The sequence below is a fragment of the Chiloscyllium punctatum genome, chromosome 2 (assembly GCF_047496795.1).
Source record: "Chiloscyllium punctatum isolate Juve2018m chromosome 2, sChiPun1.3, whole genome shotgun sequence".
NCBI lineage: Eukaryota > Metazoa > Chordata > Chondrichthyes > Orectolobiformes > Hemiscylliidae > Chiloscyllium > Chiloscyllium punctatum.
In genome coordinates this window covers 97885303-97898458 of record NC_092740.1, presented here as the reverse complement: position 1 = coordinate 97898458, position 13156 = coordinate 97885303, and the positions used below count along the sequence as shown (strand labels likewise).

At 42.2% G+C, this 13156-nt stretch overlaps 1 protein-coding gene across 1 annotated transcript in view; it reads left to right on the top strand.

Moving 5' to 3' along the window:
• The window catches only part of LOC140486962 (hippocampus abundant transcript 1 protein-like), a 99046-nt gene that overhangs the window by 58480 nt on the left and 27410 nt on the right, over positions 1-13156 (top strand). Inside the window, exons 6-7 of the mRNA XM_072586224.1 lie at positions 3721-3939; positions 12428-12541. Coding sequence (XP_072442325.1) covers positions 3721-3939; positions 12428-12541 — 333 coding nt within the window. The remainder of the gene's footprint in view (positions 1-3720; positions 3940-12427; positions 12542-13156) is intronic.

Sequence of the window (13156 nt, the reverse complement as noted above, 5' to 3'; positions counted from 1 at the left end):
GTTTCTTCAATATAGCATTTCAGTTGTGTAACACTAATCTTTTGCTATAAATTCTGTGTCTGAAGGAGCAGCGCTCAGAAAGCTCCTGCTTCCAAATAAACCTGTTGGACTGTAATCTGGTGTTACGAATTTTTAAGTTTGTCCACCCCAGTCCCACACCGCCGCCTCTACATAATGTTCCCTTGGTGAGCCATTCCCCCAACAGTATCCAAAAGAGTATACTTGTTTTGGAGGGAGATGACCACAGGGGACACCTGCACTGCCTTCCTACTCTTTCTCTGCCTTTTGGACACCCAATCCCTTTCTCCCTCAGCAATCCTAATCTGCAATGTAACCAATTCAGTAAACGTACTATCCATGGCATCACAGATGCTCCAAAGTCAACCCACCCACAGATCGAGAGCCATCATGCAGTCTAACAACACACCAGAGTTGTCTTTTTGTTTTGTTTAGATGGGTGGGGTGGGTGAGAGATACTCATTTGCTCATTAGTTTGCTCATTATTTGGAGGCACTGGATTAATCAACCTTGTCAAGAAATATTTCTGCTTCCTGATAAGATCCAAAACAAATTAAACAAGGGAAAAGGACCATCTGATGTGTTCAGCCCGTTCTGTCTTGTGTATGTACTGGTCTCCTGTGTGACAAAAGGTCAGAAACCTGTTTCTGCCTCCACAGATGCTGTCAGGCTGGTTAAGTGTGTGCAGCACTTTACCTCCAATTTCCAGTGTGTATTTTTTTTTTTGTTTTTATGTTAACCTACTCATATTTACAATTTCCTATGGGAAACCCAAGTGAATTAATCGACTAAAACCAAACAGAAGCTCAACACCACAAGGACATCTATGAATGGATAATAAATGATGGACTATGGAATTGCTTGGGTACAGTGCAGATAATAACACCAAACCAGAAAGTGCACATTGCTTTTAAGAATGCCTGGCTATTTTTCCATCATTTTTATTCCGGGTAGGAAAATTGGACGGGTTAGTGCATGTCTGCACTGAACAGATCACAAGAAACATTGCTTTGTTGCAGTGCTGTTTACAGCATGTGCTTTCTTAGAACATAGAACAATACAGCACAGAACAGGCCCTTCGGCCCACGATGTTGTGCCGAACATTTGTCCTAAAGCACCCATCCATGTACCTATCCAATTGCCGCTTAAAGGTCACCAATGATTCTGACTCTGCCACTCCCACAGGCAGCGCATTCCATGCCCCCACCACACTCATCAGATGCCTTACTAAATTCTTCTATTTGCAATTCATGATGTAAATGTAACTAAAATTGAACTTGGAAATTCTTCTTTGAAGTAAAGTCTAGTTGCCACTGAGACATATTTTACTCCTTTTTGCAGTTTCTTAGGTGGATGAGTTTGAAGTAACTTTGCTTTTCCCCATTTGACTCTATTAGTTTGCAAAACAATTTCCAAATAGGGGAGAAGATAGCCAAGCTCATCTGCTTTGAAATAGAACTGTAATTTGTTAAAATTTAATTGCAGACAATTCCTGATGAAGCCAGATTAATTCTGGATTACATTAGTTTTAATATGTAAAAGTTTAATTTTGTAGCTCAAAAATGCAACCTAATAAGGCCATACTGTTCCAAAAAAATTGTAACTGCCAAATTTGATGGGAAAAAGTGAAGATTACTGATATTCAAAAAAGTCTATATTTAATATTTTTACACCTTTGGTACTAATACTGTTAGAATAAGCTAATGTCTGACAAAAAAAAGCAAGTTGTGTTTTGTTTCATTGTGAAGTAATTAGCAGATGACAGCTTTCCTTCCTGTTGCTGTTGGTTTTACGACAGACATACTAAATGGTGCATGTATAGAACCATCAGTCTGAAGAGAAAAAGTGATTGTTTGTGCATTCCCAGAATACTACTGCTAACTATGATCATCTAAAGAGTCATCACTAAGTTTAGTGGCAATAAATGATGTATTGATTTTGTTCTAAATGATATTGATCTGTCAGAGTTGAGTTAGTTAAACAAGGTAAGTAACAATCCCTTTATCTGTTCACTGTCTGTGTTTTGTTAGCTGCTGCTTTTTAAGCTATTTAATTGAGACAACCGTGTTTTCTCTCAATAAGGGACCTTGATCAGATGAGCTGATGGGCCGAGTTTGGCAGATGGAGTTTAATTTAGATAATTGAGGTGCTGCATTTTGGAAAGGCAAATCAGGGCAGGATTAATGGTAAGGTCTTGAGAGTTGCTGAACAAAGAGACTTGAGTACAGCTCCATAGTCCCTTGAAAGTGGAGTCTTGAGTAGATAGGATAGTGAAGAAGGCATTTGGTATGCTTGCCTTTCTTGGTCACTGCGTTGTGTAGGAGTTGGGAGGTCGTATTGCGGCTGTACAGGATGGTGGTTAGGCGGATTTTGGAATACTGCATGCAATTCTAGTCATCTTGCTATAAGGAAGGATGTTGTGAAATTTGAAAAGGTTCAGAAAAGATTTACAACGATGTTGCCAGGGTTGGAGAGCTTGAGCTATAGGGAGAGGCTGAGTAGGTTGGGGCTTTTTTCCCTCCAGCATCAGAGGCTGAGAAGTTGATAAAGTCATGAGTAATATCTGGCGAATAGCCAAGGTCTCTTCTCCAGGATGGGGGAGTCTAAAACTAGAGGGCGTAGGTTTAAAGTGAGAGGGGAAAGATTTAGTAAGGAGCTAAGCGCCAACTTCTTCATGGAGTGTGATGTGTGTATAGAATGAAATGCCAGAGGAAGTGGAGCTGGCACAATTACAGCATTTAAAAGGCATCTGGGTGGGTATATGGATAGGAAGGGTTTAGAGGGATATGGGCCAAATGCTAACAAATGGGATTAGATTAATTTAGGATATTTGATTGTAAAGAAGAGTTGAATTGAAGGATCTGTTTCCATGCTTTACAGCTTTGACTCTAAATGAAAATCTCCATTTGGTATCTGTGGTGTCAGCAAATTTTTATTGTATCTATGAATTCTTAGAGATACTGCTTTTCATTGCAAGTCTGGCAGTGCATTTGCTGAATTGTTTTCACTGTACTATCGTTAAACTTTGACTTTTGTTTCAATCCTCTCTTCCTCCAGTGCCAGAGAAATGAAATTGGTCAAGGTTTTAGATTGGTTTCACTTTTCTGTTAGAATACCATACATGAGTTAGTTAGAATTCCTGTAACGACCAGACACTTTTTACTGGTCAATATACTATAGTGGGTTGGATGACACATTTGTATGTGCAATGGTGTTCCTTATTACATGTGGGTTCTTCTCTTCTGCCCCTCCAGTGAAATAACTGAAGGACAATACTTCAGAAGCTCAAAAATACCATGGATGGGAAAATTGGTCTATGCTAGTAATGTGGTAGCTGGTAGTAGATTAGACTGTAATAATGTACCTGATTTTCGTAAAAACCGGAAGAACTGCGGAAGCTATAAATCAGAAACTAAAACAGAAATTGCTGGAAAAGCACAGCAGGTCTGGCTGCATCTGTGGAGAGAAATCAGTTCTAAGGAAGGGTCTCGCACATGCCGCCAGACCTGCTGAGCTTTACCAGCAATTTCTGTTTTTGTACCTTTTTTTTTTGTCTATTGAAGTTTGTTGAAAAGAAATATGCATAAATAGATTTCATCCCCACTATGCGTTATCCCAAGTTGTGTTTTATTTTGAGATGTTCACGTTTCAGTTGCACCTTAATGATCCTGCAAGTAAAACCTTTCTTGGCTTCTTCTCTAGGTATCAGCAACTTTTGCAGCAAGCTTGGTAACCAGTCCTGCCATTGGTGCTTATCTTTCAAATAAATATGGTGATAACCTTGTGGTACTCGTAGCGACTGTGATTGCTGCATTGGACATTTGCTTTATCTTGGTAGCTGTCCCTGAATCTCTCCCTGAGAAGATTCGATCAGCTTCACGGGGATCACCTTTCTCATGGGACCAAGCAGACCCTTTTTCTGTAAGTATTTGATTATCTTTGTATGAGCTAAACTTCTCCATCTATAGAACCCTATGAGCTATCTGAATTTCTCCAATTCTGGCATCTTGAGCATTCCCAATTCTTACTGATCCATTAATGTTTGCTGTGTCTTCAGCTGCGAAGGCCCGAAGCTCAGGAACTCCACCAAATCTACTTGCCTCTTTCAAGATGTCCTTTAAAACCTGTCTTTGACCAAGATTTTGGTCGTTGTCCTAATACCTTCTTTGGTATGGCTGTCATTTTTTTTTGTTTTATCATGCTCCTGTGAAGTACTTCAGGATGTTTTAGCGTCAAAGGCACTATATGAATGCAAATTATTCTTGTTTTGATATCTATTTTTATTTTCTTAAAGTGCACCGACATAGTTTCACAATCTTGTACGCTGGCTGATGTCTGCATTAAGTTACTTTGAGGCAGAACTTCATTGTTCATTTATGCATGAATTCATTTCACAATATGGGTTTGACTTTTCCAGAATATCTCAAATTTTTGACAACATCAGTATTTTAGCAGATTTATAGAACTTAAAACTGTAAGCAGTATTGTTTTAAAAAAAAATTCTTAAACTGCTGCTTGTTGAAGCTCATCATGAAAGCACTTGATTAAAAATGACATTTTTCATACAAAAAGATAATCTCTGGATTGCTACCTGAGCCACAAGCAAATTAGCACAGCATTAACAAGATTAAAGAGGTAAACACGTGGCTCAAAGATTTGCTATGGGAGAAACTAGTTCAAATTGATTCAACATTGACACCTGTACTGGAGAAGGACGGAGCTGTTCCAACCTATCAGGTTCCATCTGAATCAAAACCAGTGCCAGAGTCCTTGTGGCCCACGTAACTAAGGCCGTGAATAGCGGATTTTAACCAAAATAGTGGGGAGGTGGGTTCAGTTGCTTGGAAAAAAGGTAAAGTTAAGGAGAGCTCAAAGAGGTTATTAAAGTTTGCTGAACACCTAATAAGACAGAATATATAGAGAGTCAGGAAATTTAACTTCAGGCAAAATAGATAAGGGGCCATCTATGACAAGGGGAGCAGTCAACACAGGACTCTTGAGGGTGTCGTACTTAAATGCATACAGTAGATAAAACGGGGTAAATGAACTTGTAATCCAGATTGAAATTGGCAAGTACGATGTTGTGCTTCTCAGAAGGACTTGACTTCAAGGTGATCAGTGCTGGGGACTAAACATCCAACAATATTATTGAAAGAGTTGGTAGAAGGAGTGGGGTTGTCTTGCTAAGAAATTAGATTAAATCCATAACAAGAAGTGTTACAGAGTCAAAAGGCTTAGAATTTGTGGGTGGAGTTGAGGAACCACAAAGGATAAAGACCTTGATAGGAGTTATATACAGGCTATTAACAGTAGTCAGAATGTGAGGAAGAAAATAGATCGAAAGATAGAAAAGGCATGTGAGAGAATCACTATAACAGTAATAGTAGGGACTGCAGTATGCAAATAGACTGAAAAAAAAATCAGGTTGGTAGTAATCTCCTAAAAGGGAAATCATGTAATGGCTACTAGGTTTTATTGGGAGCTGATTGTGATACAGCTCATGAATGAACAGGCAATTCTGGATTTAACGAGGTAAAAACTGCAGATGCTGGAAACCAGATTCTGGATTAGTGGTGCTGGAAGAGCACAGCAGTTCAGGCAGCATCCAAAGAGCAACAAAATTGACGTTTCGGCCAAAAGCCCTTCATCAGGAATAAAGGCAGTGAGCCTGAAGCGTGGAGAGATAAGCTAGAGGAGGGTGGGGGTGGGGAGAAAGTAGCATAGAGTACAGTGGGTGAGTGTGGGACGGGATGAAGGTGATAGGTCAGGGCGGAGAGGGTGGAGTGGATAGGTGGAAAAGGAGATAGGCAGGTAGGACAAGTCATGGGGACACTGCTGAGCTGGAAGTTTAGAACTAGGGTGAGGTGGGGGAAGGGGAAATGAGGAAACTGTTGAAGTCCACATTGATGCCCTGGGGTTGAAGTGTTCCAACGAGGAAGATGAGGTGTTCTTCCTCCAGGCGTCTGGTGAGGGAGCGGTGGTGAAGGAGGCCCAGGACCTCCATGTCCTCGGCAGAGTGGGAGGGGGAATTGAAATGTTGGGCCATGGGGTGGTGTGGTTGATTGGTGTGGGTGTCCTGGAGATGTTCCCTAAAGCGCTCTGCTAGGAGGCGCCCAGTCTCCCCAACGTAGAGGAGACCGCATCGGGAGCAATGGATACAATAAATGATATTAGTGGATGTGCAAGTAAAATTTTAGATGTGGAAGGCTCCTTTAGGGCCTTGGATAGAGGTGAGGGAGGAGGTGTGGGTGCAGGTTTTACAGTTGCTGCAGTGGCAGGGGAAAGTGCCAGGATGGGAGAGTGGGTTGTAGGGGGACGTGGACCTGACCAGGTAGTCACGGAGGGAACGGTCTTTGCGGAAGGCGGAAAGGGGTGGGGAGGGAAATATATCCCTGGTGGTGGGGTCTTTTTGGAGGTGGCGGAAATGTTGGAGGATGATTTAGTGTATGCGAAGGTTGGTAGGGTGGAAGGTGAGCACCAAGGGCGTTCTGTCCTTGTTACGGTTGGGGGGGGGGGGGGGGGGGGGCGGGGGGAGGTTCTGAGAGCGGAGGTGCAGGATGTGGACGCGATGCGTTGGAGGGCATCTTTAACCACGTGGGAAGGGAAATTGTGGTCTCTAAAGAAGGAGGCCGTCTGGTGTGTTCTGTGGTGGAACTGATCCTCCTGGGAGCAGATCCCCATGACTTGTCCGGACTTGTCCTACCTGCCTATCTCCTTTTCCACCTATCCACTCCACCCTCTCCTCCCTGACCTATCACCTTCATCCCCTCCCCCACTCACCCATTGTACTCTATGCTACTTTCTCCCCACCCCCACCCTCCTCTAGCTTATCTTTCCACGCTTCAGGCTCATTGCCTTTATTCCTGGTGAAGGGCTTTTGCCCGAAACATCGATTTTGCTGCTCTTTGGATGCTGCCTGAACTGCTGTGCTCTTCTAGCACCATTAATCCAGAATTCTGGATTTAGTAATATGTAATGAAGTAGACTGAATTAGGAAGCCTAAGATGAAGGAACCCCAAGGGTACAGTGATCATAATGTGGTAGAATTCATCCTGCGGTTTGAGGGAAAAGTTGTAAACAGGTGTAATAGTATAATAATTGAGTAAACATAACCACAAAGACATGAGGGAGAAACTGGCCAGACTTGATTTGGAAGGGGGAGCCTAACAGGGGAGATGGTAGAGCAGCAATGGTAGGAGTTTCTGGGGATAATTTGAGAAGTACCGCAGAAACTCATCCCAAGGAAGAAGTAACATACCAAGGGGAGAATGAGGCAATTATGGTTCACAAGGGAGATCGGGGACAGCATAAAAGCAAATGAAAAAGCACACAATATGATGCAGGTTAGTAGGAAGTTAGAGGGTTGAGAAGCCTTTAAAACAAGGGATAGCATTTTGTTTAAAAAAAGCAGTGGCGTGGAGGTGGAAAGGGGCATTTATAGATCGTGGTGATAATGGGGTCTTTTTCAGAATGACAGCCAGTAACTAGTGGAGTTCCACAGGAGTCAGTTTTGGGACCACAATTATACATGTCATACATTAATGATCTAACAAAGGAACAGGGAGAACTGTTGCTAAGTTTACAGATGAGACAAAGATTTGTGGTGGGACAGGTAGTGTTGAGCAATTGAGGCTACAGAAGGACATAAACAGGCTGGGAGAGTGGGCAAATAAGTGTCCGGTAGAATGCAATATGGAGTAAGTGTGATGTTATGCACTTTGGTACGAAGAATAGAGGCTTGGACTATTTCTAAATGGCGAAAGACTTCAGAAATCTGAAGCCCAGACGGGCTTGGGAGCCCTGTTCAGGATCGTCGTAAGGTTAAAATGGAGGTGCGATTGGCAATTAGGAAGGCAAGTGTAATGTAAGGATTCAGTTCTGGAGGGTGAGAATATAAGAGGAGAGATGTACTGTTGAAGCTGTATCAGGCTCTGGTCAGATTGAATTTGGAACATAGTGAGCAGTTTTGGGCCCCATACCTCAGGAAAGATGTGCCAGCATTTGAGGGGCTCCAAAGGATGTGTAAAAGAATGATTTCTGAGATAAAGAGTTTGTCTTGTGAGGAGCCATTGAGGTCTATAGTTCTGTACTGATGGAGTTTAGAAGGATGAGGGGGATCTGATTGAAACACAGTACAGAGAGGCTTGGATAGAGCGGACACAGAAGATATTTCCACTGCAGGAGGGAAACAAGGACCCAAGGGCACAGCCTCAGAGTGAAGAGACGACTCTTTAGAACTGAGATGAGGGGGAATTTCTTCATCCAGAGGGTGGTTAATCTGTGGAACTCATTACCGCAGACAGCAGTGCCGGACAGATCATTGAGAGTCTTTGACATACGTAGGCAGGATTGGTAAGGGAATCAAGGATTATGGGGAATAGGAAGAATCCTATCAGCTGTGATCTACTGATGAAGCATATTTTGTCATAGAGGTGGCCAGCACAGAAACAGACCCTTCAGTATAACTCATCCACATTGACCAGATATCCTAAATTAATATAGTCCGATTTGTCAGCGTTTGGCCCGTATCCCTCTAAATCTTTCTATTCCTATATCTTTTAAATGTTGTAATTCTACCAGCCTGCACCACTTCCTCGGGCAGCTTATTGCGCACATGCACCACACTGTGAAAAAGTTGCCTCTTGTGTTCTTTTTTAAATCTTGCCCCTCTCACCTTTTAAACCTATGCCCTCTAGTTTTGGATTCCCCTACCCTTGGCTACTCACTCTGTCCATGCCCTTCTTGATTTTATAAACTTCTATAAATTCATCCCTCAGCCTCCACTCAAGGGAAAATAGCCCCAGCCTATTCAGCCTCTCCCTATGGCCCAAACCCTCCAACCCTGGCAGCATCCTTGTAAATCTTTTCTGAACACTTCGAAGTTTCAGAACTCCCTTCCTGTTGCAGGGAGACCAGAATTGAATGCAGTATTCCAAAAGTTGCCTAACCAATATGCTGTGCAGTTACAACATGACCTCCCAACTCCTATGTTCAATGCACTGACCAATAAAGGCAAGCATACCAACGCTCACCTTCACTATCCTATCTACCTGTGACTCTGAATTCATATGAACCTGCACTCCAAGATCTTTGTTCAGCAACATTCCCAAGGACCTTATCATTAAGTGTATAAGTTTCCCCTGATTTGCCTTCCTAAAATGCAGCACCTCTCATTTATTTAAATTAAACTCCATCTGCCACCCCTTGGCCCATCTGATCAAGATCCAGTTGTATTCTGAGGTAGCCACCTTTTGTTGTCCATTACACCTCCAATTTGTGTCACCTGCAAATTTACTGACTACACCTCCTTTGTTCACATCCAAGTCATTTAGTTAAATGATGAAAAACAGTGGACCCAGCACCGATCCTTGTGGTACACTGCTGGTCACAAGGCTTCAGTCTAAAATGCAACTTTCCACCACCACACACTCTTCTGCCTTTGACCCAGTTGTATATCCAAATGGCTGATTCTCCCAGTATTCTATATGATCTAACCCTTGCTAACCAGTCTACCATGAGGAACCTTATCAAACACTTTACTGAAGTCCACGCGGATCACGTCCACTGCTCTGTCCTCATCAACCTTCTCAAAAAAAATCAATCAAGTTAATGAGACACTGTTTCCCCCGCACAAAGCTATGTTGACAATCCCTAATCAGTCCTTGCCTTTCCAAATACATGTAAATCCTGTCCCTCATGATTCCTTCCAACAACTTGCCCATCCCCGTGTCAGTCTCACTGATCTATAGTTCCTTGGCTTTTCCTTACCACCTTGCGTAAATATTGGCACCACGTTAGCCAACCTCCAGTCTTCTCAGACCTTGCCTATGGCAATCGATGATAGAAATATCTCAGCAAAGGGCCCAGCAATCACTTCCCTAGCTTTCCACAGAGTTGTAGAGTACACTCATTCAGGGACTTATTCACGTTTATGCATTTTAAGCTGTCCACCGCCTCTGTAATATGGACGTTGTTCAAGATTTGGTATTTATTTCCCCACGTTATATATCTTTCATATCCTTCTTACCGTAAACACTGATGCAAAATACTTGTTTAGTAAACCCCCCACCAATCTCCTGCAGTTGCACACAGTCAGCCTTGCTGATCTTTTAAGGGGACCTCTGCTCTTTTTTAAAAAAAATCACTGTTTCAGGCTAACTAGGTACCTATGTTTGATATCTTTAAATTTTAATCTAGAGGCTGATCTCAAAGCATATAATAAAACACAAGTCCACGCTACTCACTATTATAGATTTACAAAAGCAAAACAGTAAGGTTATGCTTTAAAAAGCCATTTAGCTGCTCCTGTACTATGAGCTCTCCCACACAAACTTCTCCCAAGGTCAGCTGGAAATTTTGCTGTTAATTTTTTCTTAGATGAACTCCAATTTCCAGGGATACTTAAAATCAAACAGCAGAACGGTCAGCTGTGCAGGTTCACTGCTGGGTTAGACAGGCAGTGCAGGGTTATTTCTCCATTTGATTAGTTTCCCCGTGGTCACTGCCTTTGTCTTCCTCCCTTTTAAAGTGCTTATTTGATTTTTTTTTCCCCAAATCTGAAACAATGCAACTGCTTATAAATCAGTAATTACTGCTCCTGGGATTTGAGGAAATCAGCTCCACACTGAATATACCTCCTAAAAAGAGCAGATCTTATAGCCATAATTTTTTTCCATCCTCCATCTTTGATTACCCAGCATCCTTGATGGACAGAACAGCATAATTTTGCTCCTATATCTTATGGTTGTCTTGTCTTAATTGGATATTTAAGTCAGTTATATAAGATCTTTTAAAAAGTACATATTTCTTTATTAGGGGCAGCATGGTGGCTCAGTGTTTACCACTGCTGCCTCTCAGCGCGAGGGACCCGAGTTCGATTCCTGCCTTGGGTGACTGTGTGGAGTTTGCATGTTCTCCCCGTGTCCATGTAGGATTCCTCCCAGTGCTTTGATTTCCTCCCACAATCCAAAGATGTGCAAGTCGGGTGAATTGGCCATGCTAGATTGCCCTTATTATTAGTCAGGGGTAAATATAGGGTAGGGGAATGGGTCTAAGTAGGTTACTGTTCAGAGGGTCGGTGTGGACTTGTTGGGCCGAAAGGCCTGTTTCCATACTGTAAGGAATCTAATCTAACATTCCATTCTGTTCATTCTTTACAAACACTCCATTTCTGGCGCTTATTGAAACTGGAATTTGGTAACTTGGCTCAGGAATTGGCTTGAAGCTTTAAATATACTAATATCACAGTTTAGTGGTCTGCCAAATGGTGTACAAAGAAAATTTACATCCCAGGAACAGGCCCTTCGGCCTTCCAAGCCTGAGTCGAATCAAATCTACTGTCTAAACCTGTCTCCCAATTCCTAACCATCTGTATCCCTCTGCTCCCCAACTACTCATGCATCTGTCCAGAAACATCTTAAATGAATCTACCATGCTTGTCTCTACTCGCTCTGCTGGCAACGCGTTCCAGGCACCTACCGCCCCCTGTGAAGTTCTTGCCGAGTGTATCCCCCTTAAACATTTCACCTCCCATTTATTTGAAAGAGTGACCATTCATTATTGAATCTTTCACCCTGGGATAAAGCTTATCTCTATCCATCCTGTCTATACCCTTCATGATTTTGTAAACCTTTTATCAAGTTCCCCCTCCATCTCCTTTTGTCTAACGAAAACAATCCTAACCTACTCAACCTCTCTTCATAGCTAGCACCTTCCATGCCAGGCAACATCCTCGTAAACCTTCTCTGCACCCTCTCCAAAGCGACCAGAACTGTACACAGTATTCTAAATGCGGCCGAACCAATGTCGTGTACAATTTTAACATGACTTGCCAGCTCTTATACACAATACCCCGTCCGATGAAGGCAAGCATAGTCTCTGCCTTCTTGACCACTCTATCCACCTGTGCAGCAACCTTCAGGGTACAATGGACCTGCACTCCCAGATCTCTCTGCTGATCAACTTTTCCCAAGGCTTTTCCATTCAATGTATAATTCGCTCTAGAATTAGTCTTGCCCAAATGCATTACCTCACATTTGTCTGGATTGAACTCCATCTGCCACTTTCCACCCAACTCTCCAGTATATCTATATCCTCCTGTAATCTTTGACAGTCCCTTATGCTTTCTGCTACTCCACCAAATGGTGTATACTCCATTCCTGTTCATGTTTAGGAATTTCTAGTTAACTGTTACTCCCGGTCTTTTTTAGTATTTTTCCATCAATTCTGTTACTTCCTTAACAGCTGTATTACTTTCCACTTATGGTGTTCTGTGCAGTGCTATTAAATTTCAGGGTGGTGGACCAAGAATTTTAACATGTATGTTTATGATCAGTTTTCCAGTATAATGTAAACAAGTAGTTTAAAGATGACAGAATTGTTTAAGGTAGCATCCTTTTCTTTGTTACAGTCCTTGAGGAAGGTTGGAAAAGACATCACTGTGCTGCTCATCTGCATAACTGTATTTCTCTCATACCTGCCTGAGGCTGGACAGTACTCTAGTTTTTTTCTTTACCTTAAACAGGTGAGTCTCATGCATTTTTCATTGCATTTATTGCTGTCGTGTGCATTCTCACAGTTGCTATTCAGTTCACCTTCAGTGTGCTGAAGCTGTTAAACTTAGGATATAGGCTGAAACACTTATTTTATCAAGCACGTTGTCACCTCCTTGCGATGTTTTTTTTAAATGATAGAAGTCTAGTAATTATGTAATTGAATCCTTTTAGCTAAACTTGATGTTTAGAAGGACTTTTTCCCATATGTCCACTTCCTAACTGCAGTTCCTTCATTGAAGCTGTTTATCATTTTCAGGGATGTGGTTTCAGTTGCTCACTGATATTTTGCCTAAGTAACCCATTAATATTATATGAAGCTTAGTGAAGGTGGTGTTTGGTATGCATTCCATTATTGGTCAGAGTACGGAGTACAGGAATTAGGAGGTCATGTTGTGCTGTACAAGACTTTTGGAATATTGTGTGCAAATCTGGTCTCCTTCCTATCAGAAGGATGTTGTGAAACTTGAAAGGGTTCAGAAAAGATTTACAAGGATGTTGTCAGGGCTGGAGGATTTGAGTTATAGGGAGAGGTTGAATAGGCTGGGGATGTTTTTCCTGGAGTGTCGGAGGCTGAGGGGTGACCT